This window comes from Ambystoma mexicanum, chromosome 13 (genome assembly GCF_040938575.1).
Source record: "Ambystoma mexicanum isolate Mex_15411 chromosome 13, UKY_AmexF1_1, whole genome shotgun sequence".
Taxonomy (NCBI): Eukaryota; Metazoa; Chordata; class Amphibia; order Caudata; family Ambystomatidae; genus Ambystoma; species Ambystoma mexicanum.
Genome location: NC_090938.1, coordinates 579,198,122 through 579,216,556, shown reverse-complemented (window position 1 = coordinate 579,216,556; position 18,435 = coordinate 579,198,122). Strand labels below are relative to the sequence as shown.

Here is an 18,435-nt window from a genome sequence, read left to right as displayed (position 1 = left end):
GGTCTAGTAGTTCAGGGATCAGAGGCAATCGATATCGGTTCTTAACAATTATCTGGTTCAACGCGCAGTAGTCTATGCACGTTCTGAGGTCACCTTCCTTTTTGGGCACGAAGAACAAAGTTGAAGATGGACGAATAAAGCCATTGGCAAGGTACTGGTCTAACTATTGTCGTAGGTGAAGGCTCTCAGGTTCCGTAAGGGCATAAATCCTGCTACAAGGGGGTTGTGCACCGAGTATGAGATCGATTTGACAATCGTACGATCAGTGAGAAGGTAAGGTGTTTGCCTGTTCTTTTTGGAAGACATCCTGGAATTCTTGGTATTGTGGAGGTAGTTGCATGACTGCTGTGGTTACTGTGGCCAGGCCTGCGTTCTGATTTTTCTTTGGGTAACAGGTTTGTGCACAATCCGGGAAGGTTATTCTCTTCTCTCGCCAATCAATACAAGGATTATGTGTTTCCAACCAAGGTATCCCCAGTATTATTTGGAACTGTGGGGCTTTGATTAGATCAAACACAATAGTCTCTCGATGCCCATCCTGACCCAATAGTGTCATCTCTGCGGTGGAATGAGTTACAGGCCCAGAGGCAATTTCAGTTCCATCGACTGTGGTGATGACATCTGAGGTGGTTTTTCGGCAGAGAGGTAGATTCATCCTGGAAGCCAATTCATAGTCCACATAGTTTCCTATGGCCCCGCTATCAATGTATGCCCTTACTGCGTGCATACGCGGTGGCTGCCCTGGATCTACGAGGACCATTGGTATGATGAAATGCGAGGTCTGAGTATCCTTCTTCAAGCTCGGCAAGCGGACCTCTATGCTTGTCGGGCATGGTCGTTTCCCGAGTCTGACTCCATATAGCTTTTATCAGCAGCTCCTACCACCTTCTTGGGTGATTTTACAGGGCAATCCTGTAGAAAATGTCCAGAAGTTCCACAATATAGACACAATTGCATTTGCCATCTCCTTTCTCTTTCCTTCTGGGTTAAGGGTCCTTTAACCCCTCCGATTTGCATGGGTTCTGAAGCATATGCTCCTTTGGGGTTAGCGTGGGTTTTGACCAACACCCGATTCTCAAACTTGGCTCGATCAGCCTTTCTGTTCTGAAGTCTGTGATCTAACTGGACCACTAAGTCAATATATTCAGCGCAGTCTTGAGGTGGGTTCACGACTTGAGCCAAGACATCCTTGAGTTCTCCTCGAAGCCCTCGATGAAATAACGTGATTCGTTTCACCTCCGGCCAACCAGTTTCCACTATCAACCTATTAAAGGTTGCGATGTAGGATAGAAGGTCCTGGTTACCCTCTCGTAGGGACAAAAGTTTGTTATCCAGGGCCTGTCCTTGGGAGTGCCGGGCAAATAGTCTTTCCATGCTCGTTTGAAAGTCCTGAAAATCCCGAAGAATTGGGTCATCCTGAGTAACTAGTGGAATTGACCAATCAGCTGCACTGCCGCTGAGATATCACAATACAAAGGCTACCTTGGCTTGATCGTTTGGGAAGGCTCCAGGTCTACATAAAAAGTGCAAGCGGCATTGGTTCATAAACATGGCAACCTTTTGGGATCTCCGGCAAAGCGTTCGGGTGGAGCTAATGGAATATTTCCTGGTAGGTTTATTTGCACAGGGTTACCCGATAACACAGGAGCTGGATTTCCCCCGGAACCAGGTAGGGGTGCTTGTCCAGCCTGGCTTTGCAATAGTTGCCTAGCAAGGTCATCAGTTCGCTCCTTTGACAAAATCAGTTCTCTCCTAAGAGCATTGGTTTCTTGACGGGCGGAATGCACTTCAGCCCTCAATTCCCCTAGTAATTGGGCCAATTGGTCAGTCTCTGAGGTATCCATAACGCCCGGGTGGGAATTTGTGGGTAGGCTTCGTGTTCTGTTACGCTCACCTGGCTCCCACAGAGGCGTCGATCTGAACTGGACAGCTGCGGTCTCCACCAATGTGACACGTAGGGCCGAGATGACGGACTGGACTGGCCCACCTAGCTTCGTTTGCTTGGCCCGTAGGAATATGCAGAAAGGGAATTAACCACCTGTGGAGTTGAGTGTAAATCCCCCCACCCCTGCTGTTCTCCCCACGGATCACCTTTGATGTCCCCTCTTATAGTCTCACCTGATGGTTTGAAAAGATGAGCTCTCCATCCTGCATTGAGCGCAGGGGCGCGTTGATAATCAGTTGCTTCACTGGCTCGAAGGAATTGGTGAGTTCCAGAACAATATTGACTCCGAAAAGTATGTAGTTCGTAAAGTTCAGATGCCTGACTTTCACTCTTGTCCGATTCCTTGCAGATTGCAGCTTGACCCTAGTGAAGGGTTCCTCGTGGCAACCGGTAATATTCTGGTAAGGATTTGTATTTCCAACACAGTTCGATAAATAATGTCAATATGTAACCTGTTGCTTTCTCCCTTATTCAGGCACTGAGAGAAAGTATGAAGTCTCGGGGAATTATACCTCCAACGGTAAAATCAGGTAAGTCTAATGTGGTGAGGAGGGTTCCCCTTGATAGTCCCTTTGTTTCACCTTGCTGTCCTTTTGTTTCCCCTTAGGGGCCGGGGTTCGGCGAAGATGCAGTGGAAGCTGCGGCGACCCGTGAAGAGGTCACCTGGTGGTAAAATCAGGTAAGTCTATGGGGGGGTTACTAATATTCCTCTGTGTATTCCCTTGGCTCACTGTAACGCTCACCTGATTCCCGTAGAGGCGCCGGTCTTGACTGGGCGTATACCGTATCTGCAAAGGTGATGTGTAACACCCGGCTGGCTCTTTGGGCTGGACCTCTGTGCACTGTATGTCTGACTTGAAGGGTAAGATGTCTGCAGATAGAAAATATGGGATTAAGGAACTGGGTTATTGAAGGTCTCTCTCTTCTTCCCTTTCTCTTCTCCTGTAGAACCCCAAAGGTTAACGCTCTCACCTTAGGTAAGTGAACGCCGTGCTCTCCATCTGCCTCGGGGCAGGGTGCTGTAACCAGTTTCTTCACTGGATAAGGGGAGCAGGCCTCTTGACTTCAGAGGACTGCTGTCCGTCGTTTACTGCACGAACGGTAAGTTTCGAGTAATTCTAATGTCTTTAAAGTCTTTAGTAATGATGTTTCTTGTTTTGCAGGGTTCCGGCGATGGCGGATGACGGGCTGAAGTGAGTTGAAGATGGAGCCTGTGTGATGAATAGAAGCGCCTGGAAGCATGTAAGTAAGCGCTTGTTGCCTGCTTCACGATGCGCTCTAACTGTCTTTTTATTTTGCAGGTACAAGTTCGGAGCGGCTGCAGGGTGCCGGAATACCCACTGGGTTAGATGTGGAAAGGAGTAATGGCACGTGAGTATTAAAGTTCCCCAATGTCTTTAAACGCACCTTGTTTTGTCTTTCAGATGCGGGATGCAGCGCCGAAGGCCTCCGGAGCGTGCAAAGAGTTGGTAAGCTTTTGTCTTTCAGATGCCGGAATGCAGTGTGAAGACCTCCGGAGCGCACGAAGAGTAGGTAAGCCTTTGTCTTTCAGATGCCGGAATGCAGCGCGAGGCGTTGGTGACAGCCGATGGACCAGATAAGTGAAGAGCTGTCACTGAAGACCGTAATGCTAACCTGTTCTTTCTTGTCTTTATAGGTGTTGCTGAAGACTGGATTCAGGATGGTAAGCCTTTTTCCTTAGGCCCAGGATCAGATGCAGAAGACACGATGAGCGTTCTGCTGCAGAGGATGCAGAATAACGCAAAGCAAGATTCATCCATCGGGTGTGGTTTAAATAGCCTCCTGTAGTGCTTAGGTGTCTCCTTCCACAGCCACGCCTAGGTAAGAAAAGAGTTCCTGCTTTCCAGAAGAGTTCCAGTGTTCTGAATCTAGGGAGTGGCTCCTGCCCCACCCAACAGGAAAAGTAGTTCCAAACAGAAGAGGATCAGAGGCTCAACTGGCAGGCAAGTAAGCAGCATGGTCTGCTGCAGGTAAGTCCACCCAAGCATTATGAGCCCGGCGCTTCCAGCGCTGGGACTGGGCATATTTATGAGCCTGGTGCCACTGGCGCCAGGACTGGGTCCAAAAGGTCCCAATTGGGACTGGTTGGCACTCGGAACCTGGGTTATGGATCTGCTTCCAAGGGAGTTGGGAAAACCCTGACCTTTTGGAAGCAGAGATCATGACACTCACCTTGCTGTTCTTGTCTACTCCTTAGGTGCCGGAATGCGACGGGAACATGCAGGAGGATGCGGTGGAATGTGAAGATGCTGCGAAGGCCGGTGAGTTCAGCGTGGTGCTGCAGCAGGCGACGCGACACGCATAAAATAACTTCTTTCTTCCAGCTCGAAGGCGCGATGGATCGGGAATTCAGTTAAGGATCAAAGGTATTGCTCTTTTTCTAACCTTTTCTTCTTCTTTCTCTCTTTTTCTAGGAGCTCCAAACTCGAGGCAGGCGTGGCAGAAGACTGGATGCAGACTTGCAGGCACAGTGAGCGTTACGCTGCTGGATGCAGAATAACACGAAGCGTGTGCTGCTCTTCGGACGTGGTTTAAATAGCCACCAAAGTAGTCCCAGGTAAGTATTCCTCCACAGCCCCGCCCAAGTAAAAAAATAGTCCCTAGGTAAAATAGTCCCTTCCAAGCCTCATTTAGCTTGGAGCTCTTGCAGCATGGTCTGCATCAGGGAAGATTGCAGCATGGTCTGCATCAGGTAAGTTCTACTCTGAGCCTGGCGCCTATGAGCCTGGCGCCATAGGCGCCAGGACCGCACCCAAACAGCCCCTAGCAGGGGTTTTTGGGCTTGCCCAAAATAACATGATGCCTGCTTCTGGGGTTACTGGACCTGGTCTGCGACCCCGGGGGTAGGCATCATGACACATTCGGGCTGACCTCCACCACAAGGGTTTTCACCAAGGTGGTAGTGGCAGTGAGTCTTGTTAGAGGAGGGACTCGCATCTACTCCTACCTAGACGATTCGCTGATCAGGGCACGTTCCCCCGAACAGGCCCTGAAACATCTCGGCATCACCTGCAAGTCTCTCCAGAGGCTGTGCTCCTCCCTCACTTACAGAAAGTCTCGCATGATACCATCTCAAAGACTCCACTTCATCTGAGAAGTCCTGAATGCATCCTTGGGAAAAGCCTTGCCACCCAAGGTGAGGGCTCAACACGTTCTGCAGATGGTCACCAAATTCCAGAGTGCCCAGCGTCTTCCTGCCTTTTATTTAATGAGGTTGCTCGGCCTCATGGCATGCTGCATTTTCCTGGTGCCTGAGAACGAGATCCCTCCAATGGGCTCTCTGGACACAGTGGTCTCAATACTCGGGCGGGATAACAGACCTCCTTCAGGTTCTGAGCAGAGTCGCACAAGATCTCCTGTGTTGAGCCTGCAAGGACAACCTTCTGAAGGGAGAACCTTTCTGGCAACCATGGCCGGAGATAACAGTATTTATGGATGCCTCACTCACAGGGTGGGGAGCCCACGCCAATGATCCTACAGTCAGCGGTCGTTGGTCTCCATCGGAGTCCAAACTACACATCAACCTTTTGGAGCTGATGGCAATCAGACTTGCGCTCAAGACCTTTCTGCCCTCATTACGGGGAAATAATGTCCTGATAATGACTGGAACACAGTGCCCATGTACTACCTCAACAAGAGAGGAGGTATAGAGTCACTGGCACTGTGTAGAGAGGCAATGCAGCTCTGGTTCTGGCTAATTCAAGGAATCTCCCTGTCGGCAGTACTTAGCCGGAGAGGAGAATACCGAGGCGGACGCTCTCAGCAGGCAGAGCACAGTCTCCCACGAATGGGGAACTAGCTCAGGAAGTCCTTCAAGAGATCTTCACCCTTTGGGGAACCCCTCAAGTGGATCTGCTCGCAACCAGTGTCAACTGGAAGTGCAAACTGTTCTTCTTCAGGGAATTTCCCCCAAGAGTAGCTCTAGGAGACGCATTCGTAGTGGACTGGAAGTTTCCACTGCTGTATGTGTTTCCTCCTGTCCCCGTCATTCCTCACGTGATCAAGGTATCCAGTAAAATTATCCCCATATATATGGTCACCATAATATGGTCACCGGGAAAAGGCTGTGGTGACTTTATATATGGTGACCATATATATGGGGTCAAGAGATGCGGCGGTGAAAACCATTGCCATTTTTTGGTGGCCTTTTTGCCAGATGACATTTTTGCAGGGACATTATCCCATGGAACCGTGATTAGGAGGTTGATGAAATTCGAGAAATCTATGATCCTAATTGCCCCGGATTGGGCCAGGCAGACATGGTACCTGGACCTTCTGGACATGTCCGACTGCCCCCCAATGCATCTTCTGCAAAGAGTGGACCTTCTGTCGCGAGAGGAGGGTCGGGTTCTCCATCCAGAGGTCAAGACACTGAACCTTCACGCATGGCTTTTGAGAGGTTGATATATAAGGATTGTGACCCCCGGATGACTTAATGAAGATTTTGCTTTCGCCCAGAAGGTCGGCAACAAAATCCTTATATCGCTGCCATTGGAATCAATTCTGCAACTGGTGTAGGGAAAAGGATGTGGTACCTTTTCAATGCAATAAATCTATGGTGCTATCTTTTTTGTTACATTTAGCAAATCTGGGGCTCCAGATTATAACAATAAAAGGTTATTTGGCAGTGCATTCAATCTTCAATCGAACATTGGAAGAGTGATCTTATTTCTAGATGCTGTTAATCATTCAATTTCTTAAAGGGACCTTAATCTTGTGTTGAAATTTCATGTGTGTGCTGCCTTTGAGCCACTTCATTCATGTTCACGAAGACTACTAACTTTCAAAACCATTCTCTTAGTTGCATTCACATCAGCCCACAGGGTGAGTGAGTTGCAGGCCTGATCTAGTAAGCCTCAATTTACTATTTATTACAAGGACAATGTTTTCCTTGGGGTTAAACCCTATTTTTTGCCAAAAATGGTATCAGATCTTCATTTATCCAAAGATATCTCACTTCCTACATTCAATCCGCCTTCCTTATCCCTGTAAGGAAGAGGAAAGGCTGCATAGGATTTATCCTAGAAGGGTTTTGAGCTTTTACATTTAATGAATGGTGAAAATACGTCAACATGATCAGCTTTTCTTTGGGTACACTGGACACAAACTAGGTCTTTCAGTTACAAAACAAACTTTGTCCAGATGGATAATTCTTGCTATTACAGAATCGCCGGGAAAGATCCCCCAGAAGTCCTGAGACCTCATTCCACAAGGGGCATGGCAACATCTTCTGCTCTGCAAAGAGGGGTGCCTATAAAAGAAATGTGTGCGGCAGCCCCTTGGTATACAATTCACACATTTACCAAGCATTACGGTCTGGATTCATCCTCTAGCAAGGAAGGAGGATTTGGGAAAACTGTCCTACATTCAATCGATGACAAATCATAAGTCGAAAATCCTTACTGCCTCCTCCAGAACCTGACACTGCTTTGGGAGTCTATCAAAAGTTAAGGAATACTTGAGAGGACGCAATCCATTGGAAGAACAGGATTCTTACCCCTGGTAATGTTCTTTTGACTGGATGTTTCCCATGTATTTCTGATCGGCCCTTCCAGCCTAACCCGCTGTAGAATTTCCAGGCATTACACTTTGCACTCATTCAAAATCTGGTACTGTCTGGGACTCACTGATGCCGGTATTTCTGCAAGAGTAATGTGTAAAAACAGAACTGAAGCTAATGGGCGCTGCGCGTGCTATTTATACTGACGATGACGTCGACTCCGAGATGGGAGCCCTCGAGGAACATCGAGTCGACCGCATCGATGCACAGCGCCTTCTGACGATCTTTTTTTCCGAAGCAGCTGAAGCTGAAAGGGAACATATCAAAATATGAGGAATACGTGGGGGGAACATCCAGTCAAAAGAACGTTACTAGGGGTAATTAACTTATTCTTCTCTAGGAGATGCATTGCTTCATTTTTGGGATGGTAAAATACTGTGCCTTTAACACATTCTCTCGTTTTGTCAAAATACCGCACAGGTTCAGCTAATAAATGGGCTGCCACCTCATTATATTGGTCCCTGGTTCGGTGGCTGAACAGGGCATGGTTTTCAGAATTCTGGAATAGTCTTGCCAGCTACTGGCAACAAGGCCACGGAGGACGTACCGGATGCTAGTATTCCAGCAAGTTCACTAGGTTTGGCCAAGGGTACGTGGACAGGCAGGTGAATCCTCTTTTTCGGACAATGTTTTCTTTTCTTCAATCTATGGCTTCATCCAGTATTAAACTGGACTCTTGCAGGACTTATCTCTCTATTAATCTTAATGGAGTCCCCACCATGTTTTCATTGTTTAATCAGTTATAAAAATAACACTTCAACATTAAGTTATGCTAAATGGCTTTTCTTTGAAAGCGCCATCCTACTTGGCACTTAAATGTGGTCCTTAGTTCATTGACATGCTAAATATTTGAGCCCATTGCCTCTGCATATCACCTCCTAGTGGTATTCGTGTTGGCTATTCCTTCTGTCCAGAGGGTCAGTGAACCTGAGTCTCTTGCCTCCAAAAAACCCTTAGCCGATTTTCTTCAAAGAGAAGGTGGCGGTGAGAACTACCTCCTTTTTTTGTTTTCTTTATGAAAGTGATTTGAGTTTCGCCTGGTCTGACCAAGCAATTTCCTTACCAGTCTTCTTTTTTAACTATACCAATCAAGTGGTAAGTGTTCTTGGCTTTAATTTTAGCTTGGAACATAGCAAAGTTCTTCTTTCTTCTGACCATCTCTTTGTTAATTAAGATGGTTCATCCTCAATTCTCAAAGCCTCTACGGTGTAGCAAGATGTATTGGTTCTTGCATTTCATTTTATAGTGATTAAAGGTCAGGAAATTTCTGCAGTCTAACAGACTGAAGTCCATTCACTTTGGGCTAAGGTGGCCTCATTGGCCTGTCGGAGGTGTGCTCCTGAGCAAGGCATTTGCAGTTCAGCCACTTGAGCTTCTCACTGTACCTTTTGCAAACAGTACTCTTTGCATGCCAGCTGTAAGCCTGACACTGGCTTTGAGCAGGCAGTCCTCTGGGAAAATTCTGGTTGAGCTGTCATTCTGCTCTATTTCAGCAGTTGTAAATTCATCCTGCTATTGTGTTGTGGATTGTTATCTGATCTTCAAATAGTATGGATGTAAGGCAACTTGTCTTAGAAAATTTAACGCTACTCATTGTAGTGACTACTGTAAGTTCATAGTCCTCTTTCCTCCATACGTGCTTACCACATCCCCTCTAATAACTTGCTATGTGTTCTGATAAAAAAGCAGGCAATTGGAGCAAGCAGCATGTCAAAGGAAGGCCATGAATAGGGTAGCTGGGTCACGCATGTGCCCCTTGCTTATTTCTGTTTGAATCTTTGCCAATCCAAGCCATGCTCTAGTCCCTTCTGAGGTAAGGGCAGACTGGACTGAGTGCAGAAGTCACTTCTGTCAATTACTTTTACACTATACTCAATGGGTAAATGTTTCTCAAGCAATAAATATTGGACTGAAACAGCCAGAGTTCAAACTGATCCCCTGCAGGTTAAGTTCCGATTTCGGAATTGAATACTTAATTATCTGGCTGGGAATAATCAGTTGCAGAGTGGGCTCATGAGCAAACCAGAAAAATCTATTTGAACAGTGTGAGTGATGACCAGTCTCCTGAAGAGAAGTGCTGGAGACAAGACCATCAAATTAAGAAAAGGCCTGTACAAACAGATAGGGGCATTAGCACTGAGTATGCAAAGATTACAATTTAGATGGAATTGGGTCTCTGTGGTCAAGTAGTCTGCGAATGGCTTGTCTCAATGGGTCTGGAAGTCCAAGTTTGATGTGCATTTGTGTGTTTAAAGAAAAACGTATATTGAATCATTTAAGGCAACATACAAAACAGTGAATTCCTCTTGTAATAAATGCTCTTGCACAGCATAATTTACTGTTTCTACAATGTTTAATGTCCTCTATTCTTTGATTTTCTAAATGAATAGAAGTTGTTTGTTCCTCATTACTCCATTTAATTACAGGCATCAGTCTCGTCATAAGAACATTGACATCAGTAGATCGTTTTAGTAAGACTTGTTTTCATATTTTTATAATGTAGGTGTTGATTTCAAAGTTAAACGATTGATAGTCGATGGGAATCAAGTGAAGCTTGCAATATGGGTAAGTCCTCAAACTCCTGAATGAAGAGAATGAAAGGCTATTTTGACTTATACTAAAATATGCTCTGGTGACTTAGTTCTAAGTGTGATACAAAAAAAGACATTTTCATATTATTGGGCTTTGCCTCGAATACATGACTGAGCCTTTACAAACACCAATATATTTTGGAATTGGGGGAAGGTACTAGGAACTCTGGTTAATGTTTTTGCGAGAAAATTGGGATGAAGTTTCTCTATTGGATATTTGATTTTCAATGAAATTGATTTGCTGTCTATGGTGGCTGTTTTTTTTGTTCACCAAATGTGTGAGTTTGATGATGGTAATTTTGAGCACATGGGACAGGTTTACTAGCACAATTAGGGACTTTTATTATGAAACTGGAATATGCATTTGAAGCTGTTAGTATACGAAGTTGGAGGATTTGTTAAAGTTAGCAACTGTATATTATGAATTTCAAAATTATATTGAATATTAAGAAAGAGGGCCTATTTATTTCTGTTCTTTAATAAAGTGTTTAATATGTTGTTCCTGTTGTGTCCTGCACTCCTTGACTTTGACGTCTCACGTGCTCTTCTTTTCCTTTTTCTTTTTTTCTTCAATCTTCCGCTCCAGTGTTAGGGAAACTATGTACTGTAACCATTTGATGGTTCACTCTCACGTATTCATTTTTCTTCCTCCCCAGTTTTGTTCTCAAATTAACTGCTTGATTGTATTTTTCTTATTTTTAATTGTTTATTATGTTTTAATATGTGTATATAAATGTGACTTTATCTTATGTTAATGATATGTTAAAAAACGAAAAGGTAACTCAGCGAGCTAAGCACTTGCCCGAACATCTTTGTTCAAGTGAATAATCCTTAAGAGATGCTCCATAATAGTATGCACAATTAAGCTATTTTACATAAGCCACATAACAAAAAGCACAGACTTATTTTACAGTTCACTTAAAGAGCCTGATATGATAAATTGGGATTCTCAATTTATTGAGAATTGCACAGATGAATCATGCTCATAAAAATACTGATAAAGATACAAATGTCATCTTATTTACAAATATTATGGGGAAGAACGGACATGCTGGAAAGTGCAGTGTCTACATATCAATCTCCTAAGAGTGAAATAATAACGTAAAGGAAAAACCTTTAAGACCATTTTATATAATCATTGCTGCATCCATAAAGTGCGTGGACATGCATAGGTCTACCCCATTTAAACTTGTAGCCACAGGGTTATTCTTCAGGATGCTAATCCTTCATCACCAATTTTGTTCAATCAAAATAATGATTGAAAATGTGCATAATCCACTATAACATATTAAACAATCCATAAGATTCAATTCTTTTGCATCTAAATATGTTGACCTTTTTAATTCAGGTAGAAGAGGCACATGTATCTATTATCCATGTTTAAATTACTTTCCTCTGTGGATCATACTTAATGGAACTTGTAGTTCAAAGGACAAACTTTGTATGACTTTTACTGCTGTATAGATAATTTATTTCCCTGTGTCCCTGTGTCCTAAAACATAATCATGAAGAGAAACATTGGTGCATGCCAACAAACCTTCATAACTAATCGTTAAAAACTAAGATAATCCTAAAATTCACCCTAAAAATAACATTACTCAAAATTCCAAGGGTTAGTTGTACGTGGCAATCGTTTGGCGTCTCGTGTTATAGTGAGTAGCCGAGCACCAGAATTCTGGTGATCTGTTGCAGTCAGAAACATTTACATAAAACACTAGACAATTACATTAGTTGAATAGATGTTTATGGCCACCATTTTTGTACTAATTCAGAATGTTAAAAACTTAAAATATTGTCAGGTTAAATATATCCACCTCACGTCTTATTAATAGATGGCTATTATTTTGAATATACACTAAATGTATATAATTGACTACTACTACAATTATTAAAGATACCAAATATGGATTTCTCTTCTAATCAATATTAGCTCATCCATGTCATTAATATGCATGTGGGTGTATTAATGGTCTCTATATGGCTTTAGTATGAATCTTATATAAATGAGCAGAGCTTCATTCAAATAAATGCCATTTCTGAACCTCCACTGTTCAAAACCTTACATGATGACAAATCCCACATAGATAAATTCAAGGTAAAAACTAGCTGGTATATAACACATAGGTAAATATGTTTTTATTATCATACTTCTACCCAATTAAGACCATGAACTAATGCAGAATTGTATGGCATAATTGACACCTCACCTATAAAAATTGAAATTTCTGAAAGCACAACCTCGGAGCAATTGAATAATGTACCTCTTCTAAATCAAGAACAGCCTGTGAATGCCACTCAATCTGTTTAAGGCCGCTATTGTGTGTTCAGATTCCAGAACACAGGTGCGACTCTTAGCAAGGCTTATTTAGCCTTTTGTTCGTAGAGGTTGATACATTGAGCACAATTAAAATGGTTGCACACTATATATAAAGAAAAGCATGGACATTTTATTCTGGGAGGATAGTTTGCACATTAAAGGCCTGCCTTTGACATGGGGACAGCCTGAAATGTACAAGTTTAAATCCTGGTAGAGCCGACTCGGTTCTGCAAACTTGGTGGTTGACACCTTTATTATTAATGTATAATATATTGAAAACCGTTATTGGAAACAGGTTGAATCTTGCATGAAGCACTATTTAAGAAAAACCTGACATTATTTGTATCGCTTTTCTGAAAAGATGTTCTCCCAGTAACAGTTTTAGAAAAAGAGAAATACAGTTGTATGAACTGAAATCAGACTAAGTCATTTTGTATTCATTTAATGACATATCATATTCTGCGTTTGTAGAGACTAGAGAGCTACAACATGAATGCCCATTGAAAGGCATTTTTTGTTGTTGTGATCACTTTCTCTTCCCATTTCCATTGGTTATTTCCGTGGGGCTGGAGCAACAAACACTTAGTTTCCAGATTATATTCTACACTTGTTTCTATTTATAATCCTGGTATCCTGCTGCTAGTTTTGCGGGTCTCCTCTTGACAGTCATATGGGCTACCCTTACTTTCCATGGAAAGGAATCTGTCATTTAAGGATGTAGTGACTATTTTTGCATTGTCTTTCCCGAAGGTCATGGGTTCATAGTTTTCAGCATGGTCCATTCCAATCTGTAGGTGCTTATTCGGTCCTGTTTTTCTCTTTGATTTCTGGGACTTGCAGTTCTGCTTTTCCCATTATAGAACACAGACTTGATGTCCCAAAATGCAAAGAAAAAACAAGACTCGATAAGTACCTACAGATTGACATGGATCATGTTGGCAACTACGTAGGTTGATAGTCTCTTGCGTTCCTTTTGCTCATTTGCAGAGAACAAGAGGCTCAAATTAATCTTTCCCTAGAATGGAATCGAGCAATACTTTTTCAAATGAAGAGTAATTTGTATCCCATGAGCATCAGACAGCCTTTAATTTGTGTACTCGGCTTCAACCTTCTAAAGAGCTGTCTCCTACCATGCTCTTCCTCACAATATTCCTACATCCTGCCCCCTTTTGTCCGTAGTTATGTGCGGAACCTATATTTAGACAACAGCACCAGCGCATAATGGACCTTGCAAATGCCTTCCTTCATGAGTTCCTATGGGCAGTCTCCATTTTGTCCCACTAATGCAGCCAGGCAAGATTAGGCCTCCCTTTACAATCATTCCCACCTGAAAGCTATTAACCTTCCCAGTTAGTATAAAAGGCCGGGCACACAGGCACATTCTGAGTGAGCTGGTGGGTGCAGAGAAGATAGTTGAATTTGAGCTGGAGAAGACCCCTGGAGGCCGGGAGCAAGGCAGATTACCCAGGCACTGGACCTGTGAGTATAGGGGAGGCTGTAGTGTGTAGTGGCAGCTGTACCTCTAGAGAGCTAAACCAGGGGCAACTGGGGTTCCTTGGCGGTACCCACACCAGAGCTCCTACCCTTGACAAACCATGAGAGTCCAGGCTTTAGAGTGGCAGGCGGTGAGACCCTGACCTCAACTCATCCCCTTGAGCTTCTGCAACTCCCAAATCCATGCAATGCCCTCTTGGGGAGCTGGTGAAGTGGGAGCAAAATGAGAGCGGTGCATTCGAGGACATGAAGTCCAAAACCTTTAAAACTTTAGAAATCCAGAGGGAGATCTGTGTGAGTGACAGAGGGGTCTGAGCCTGGCTGAGGGAGACCCTGAGAGGCAGAGCTAAACTGGTGAAACCCAAGCTGTGTATGCAAGATACCCACCATTCTCACACACTAGATAAAGAGTCGGTGAGGTGGAGCAGAGGTCGTGGTGTCAAACTTGGCTTCCTGATCAAAGCCTCAAACGCAGCCAGTGAGTTGAAGTAAACATGTGCAAGGCCGGGCTGCATTTATTTATTAGCATTTATAGAGCGCACAGCAGCCCTTAGACATTGAAGCAGCAGAAGTAAAGATAGAAGTATGAACTGAAATGATGTGTGATTAATTAACTTTGATAAACTGCAAGTGCTGTGAAGTGACAGTGATCATGCATATTGCAAGTGCCCAGTCGAAGGTCCCTGTCTGATGCTTGCCATATCTACGGACTGAGAGTTGTGAGCTACAGAAGCGAAATAATCGAAGTGGTCATGCTAAGGTCTACCCTAAACCCTTTGGACAGTGGAAAGTCTTAGATTTCATAAACTTGTGAATAATAACCGATCTGAGACCGACTGAGGGGGATTGGTTGGATTAAGGAACTTGTGATCTAAAGGTCTGAGCCCGGCTGAGGGAGACCTAGGACAGATTAAGAAATTCAGTTGAAAGAAGGAAAAGTTGTTAACAACAAGTCCAAGCCGATTGAGGGAGATTTGCGAAAGTGTGATAAAAGGGGTCTAAGTCCAGTTGAGGGAGATCTGTGAAGTGGTGAAAACGTGTATATGAAAGGTCTGAGACCGATCGAGGGAAACCTATGGTGAACTTTTCATCCTGGAGAGAAGGAGCGTTAGTTTGTGTTGAACTGCATCCTCGTGCCCCAGAAGCCAGAGTGTATTATAGAGCCTGAGTGTGCCCCTTGTCTCATGCTGAAAACATGGGGAAGGGAACCTGAGCACTGACCCATTACTTTTTAAACACTATTAGGTTGAGGTTTCTCAAGACTGCACCAATTAGGAGATTACATGATGGAACAGTTTGTTAGTGGTTTAATTTTTTTAATTGATTTTTGTGTTTATTATTGCCCTTGTGCTTGTTTATTAACGGCCTTGTGCTGACACGTGTTTCGGCTGCTTCCTGCCTTTCTCAAAACTGGGATCAATCTAATATAAATTATAATATAATTCATTACATATGCACGAGTATACATTATATCAAAATAACAAATAACAAGAAGACAGAAATAATAGCATTGTTGCAAAACGTGAATTCACAGAGGTAACACAATCAGATTTGTTGTTTATGATTTCACAGTATACGTAGATCAGCCAAAATTAAAATAATAAACGGAGAGAGATGCACAGAAAAATAGGGATTGGTATAAGGGAGGATTGATTGGTTAGAGAGGGAAAAGAGATAACGTGTGTTAAGAGTTATTTCGGTTGGTTTGATCCAAGAAAATGATAAGGTCATTGAAGGGGATTGAAGTAAAAGTTCTCTGAACATCAAAAAGTATGCTTACCAAAATTATCAAGTATCATGGGTTAGATCCCTCATTGTCTGAAAATATAGAACACACTGCCCGTTAGTGTGGTAGCACCAGTGCATTGTACAGTGTAGTGGCAAATTGCCTGTATTATATAGGGTGTGTTAAATAAAAAGAGGGAATGTGTGTGGTTCGAAGGGTTATTATATGATATTGTGACTGAATTACAAATGCGCCCGTGTGGGTGCCATTGCGTGCTAGAAATATAATAATTTGTGTTCGATTATGAAGTACACATACCGACCCATATGGTACTTAGAGGACTACGGTTCAATATGTACTGATCTTTATCGAAATTCATGCCGGCAGTGTGATTTGTAAATACCCGACTTTGGTGGGCCGCTACTATGCCAAACATTAGGTGGCTCTATTAGGCTAGGGCCTGGCGTCCTGTGTTCCTATTAATGTTGATAGTAGGACAAGTCCCAAGTGCACCCTCGATCTTCACTTACCTTGCTTCTAGCAAAAGACTTGTGATCGTGTCAGCTCGAGCTATCGTGAGCCCAGCGTCATGGCTACAGTTTTGATGTTGTGTTGCCCGGGTAACCGAACATAAAGTTCTCGTGTTACCCCGCAACGCATCAGTGGACCAATAGTCAGTTTTCTTGTGCTGTTAGCTAAGATGAATGAAGCAGCCATTTTAGAGTGGGGTATGGCAGAGTAGTGGGATACTGGATTATATTAAAGGATTGTGCCTGCTTCTTAATATGTTTAGAACCTAGAATTAACCAGGTTAAATTACTATCCAAGTGAAAACAATACCAGATATACAATATGTACGCGGTTGCGGTTCGGCTCTGCTTGCATGTTAGATGAATTTTGGGATCGGGCGAATGTGGTGTCCCCCTTATCTCCGAATTCTAGATGAAAAGTCTTGTACTATAAGACACAATGTGAACGTTAATTCAAGTATCTACAATGAATGGTAATGCTTGCATCACATTGAGTAATCTATTGTGTGCTCGTGTTTCCTGAGTGCACAATTGCCGAATGGTAAGGTGGGACAAATTAGTTTTCAGAAAACGTTATACAGTCCAATTGGGATTGCGGTTAGATATCTTGAATATTGCTTTTTTTTTGGTCTGGAGCAGCTAGAAACTAATATATTCCACTGGTCTTCACAAAAAAAGAGATAATTTCATTGTCCGAGTTCAACCCTTTTACAGTGGTATTCAAAAGGCAGATAGTCCTTTCTTCAGCTTGTCGTAGTCTCTGGAGTTGATTGCCCCCTCTCCTTGCTTGAGGAATATGTTGCAGTCCTATGAATTTGATTGCTGTTTTGTCTCCCATCTGATGATGTGTCTGCCAATGGTGAGCTAAGGGGAACCTCGGGTCCTGTGTCCCAATTGTTGTCATATGCTCACATATCCTTGTACGTAGCTCCCTCTTGGTGCTTCCATTTTATATTTTATGGCATATGCAAATAATCCTTTATACTACAAATTTACTTCTGCGATTTATTTCCTGCTTGATCTTGACAGTTACTCCTTCCAGATCACAAAATGTCTTTGTTTGCACATGTGCGTATTTGCACATAGTGCATATCCCGCATTTTCTAAAACCAATGTGGTCTGCTTCTAGCCAGGTCTTGTTTCTTTTGTCCTTCATGTCCGGTAATAAGGATGGGCTAACAATCTGTCTCAAGGTGTCCGCTCGTTGAGTCGATGAGGTTGATAATATGCTCATCTAATCTAAGGAGGTACCAGTGTTTCCGCAGGACTTTGCGTAGGACATGATGATTCTGGCTGTATTTGGTGATAAATCTGACTGGAGTTGCGCTCTTTGCACTCTGCTGTTTTTTCAAGAGTGTGTCCAATTGGAGCTTGCCCTTCGCCACGCTATAAGCTCTTTGGACATGATACTTCATAATTTTGGTAAGTATACCGTTTTGATGTTCAGAGATTTTTTACTTCAATCCCTTTCAATGACCTTATCATTTTCTTGGATCAAACCAACCGAAATAACTCTTAGCACACGTTATCTCTTTTCCCTCTCTTCCCAATAAATCCTCCCTTATACCAACCCCTATTTTTCTGTGCATCTCTCTGTTTATTATTTTAATTTTGGCCGATCTACGTATACTGTGAAATCATAAACCACAAATCTGATTGTGTTACCTCTGTGAATCCACGTTTTGCATCCATGCTATTATGTCTGTCTTATTGTTATTTTGTTATTTTGATATATATAATGTATACTCATGCATATGTAATGAATTATATTATGATTTATATCAGATTGAGCCCAGTTTTGAGAAAGGCTGTAAGCAGCCGAAACACGTGTCTAACTAACAATGATCAATTTATTGCAATAGGCCTAAAGAGGAGTCGCCGCCAGACCAGCTCTTCCCAAAGCCAGTCTCTCTATTTTTCCATACTTTTTAAACACTATTTCTTTCAAAACATGTTTTCCCGCACACATTTATCGTACTAACGTTAAGACCATGCAATAGGTTTTTGTTATTTTAGGCCATCTTGTTTTAACAGACACTACTAGGACTGTTTTATTTATTATTTGTTGGTTGAGTGTGCTCCCATTCTTAGATATAGGCCTAGTTAGAAGTTTTTCCAACCCTGATTATTCGAATAAACACCCTTGAAATTTGACTCACTTGTGTCTGTTGTGCTTTTGATGACATGCTTCCCTTACAGCACCCTGAACCTTTTGGACACTTTTGAGCCTATGCCCCTATGGCCTCCCCAC

At 43.1% G+C, this 18,435-nt stretch overlaps 1 protein-coding gene across 1 annotated transcript in view; it reads left to right on the top strand.

Annotated features, from left to right (window-relative positions):
- Positions 1 to 18,435, top strand: part of LOC138521507 (ras-related protein Rab-18-like) — a 609,882-nt gene that overhangs the window by 200,359 nt on the left and 391,088 nt on the right. The window contains exon 3 of the mRNA XM_069634405.1: positions 10,030 to 10,091. Within this exon, the coding sequence (XP_069490506.1) occupies positions 10,030 to 10,091 (62 nt within the window). The remainder of the gene's footprint in view (positions 1 to 10,029; positions 10,092 to 18,435) is intronic.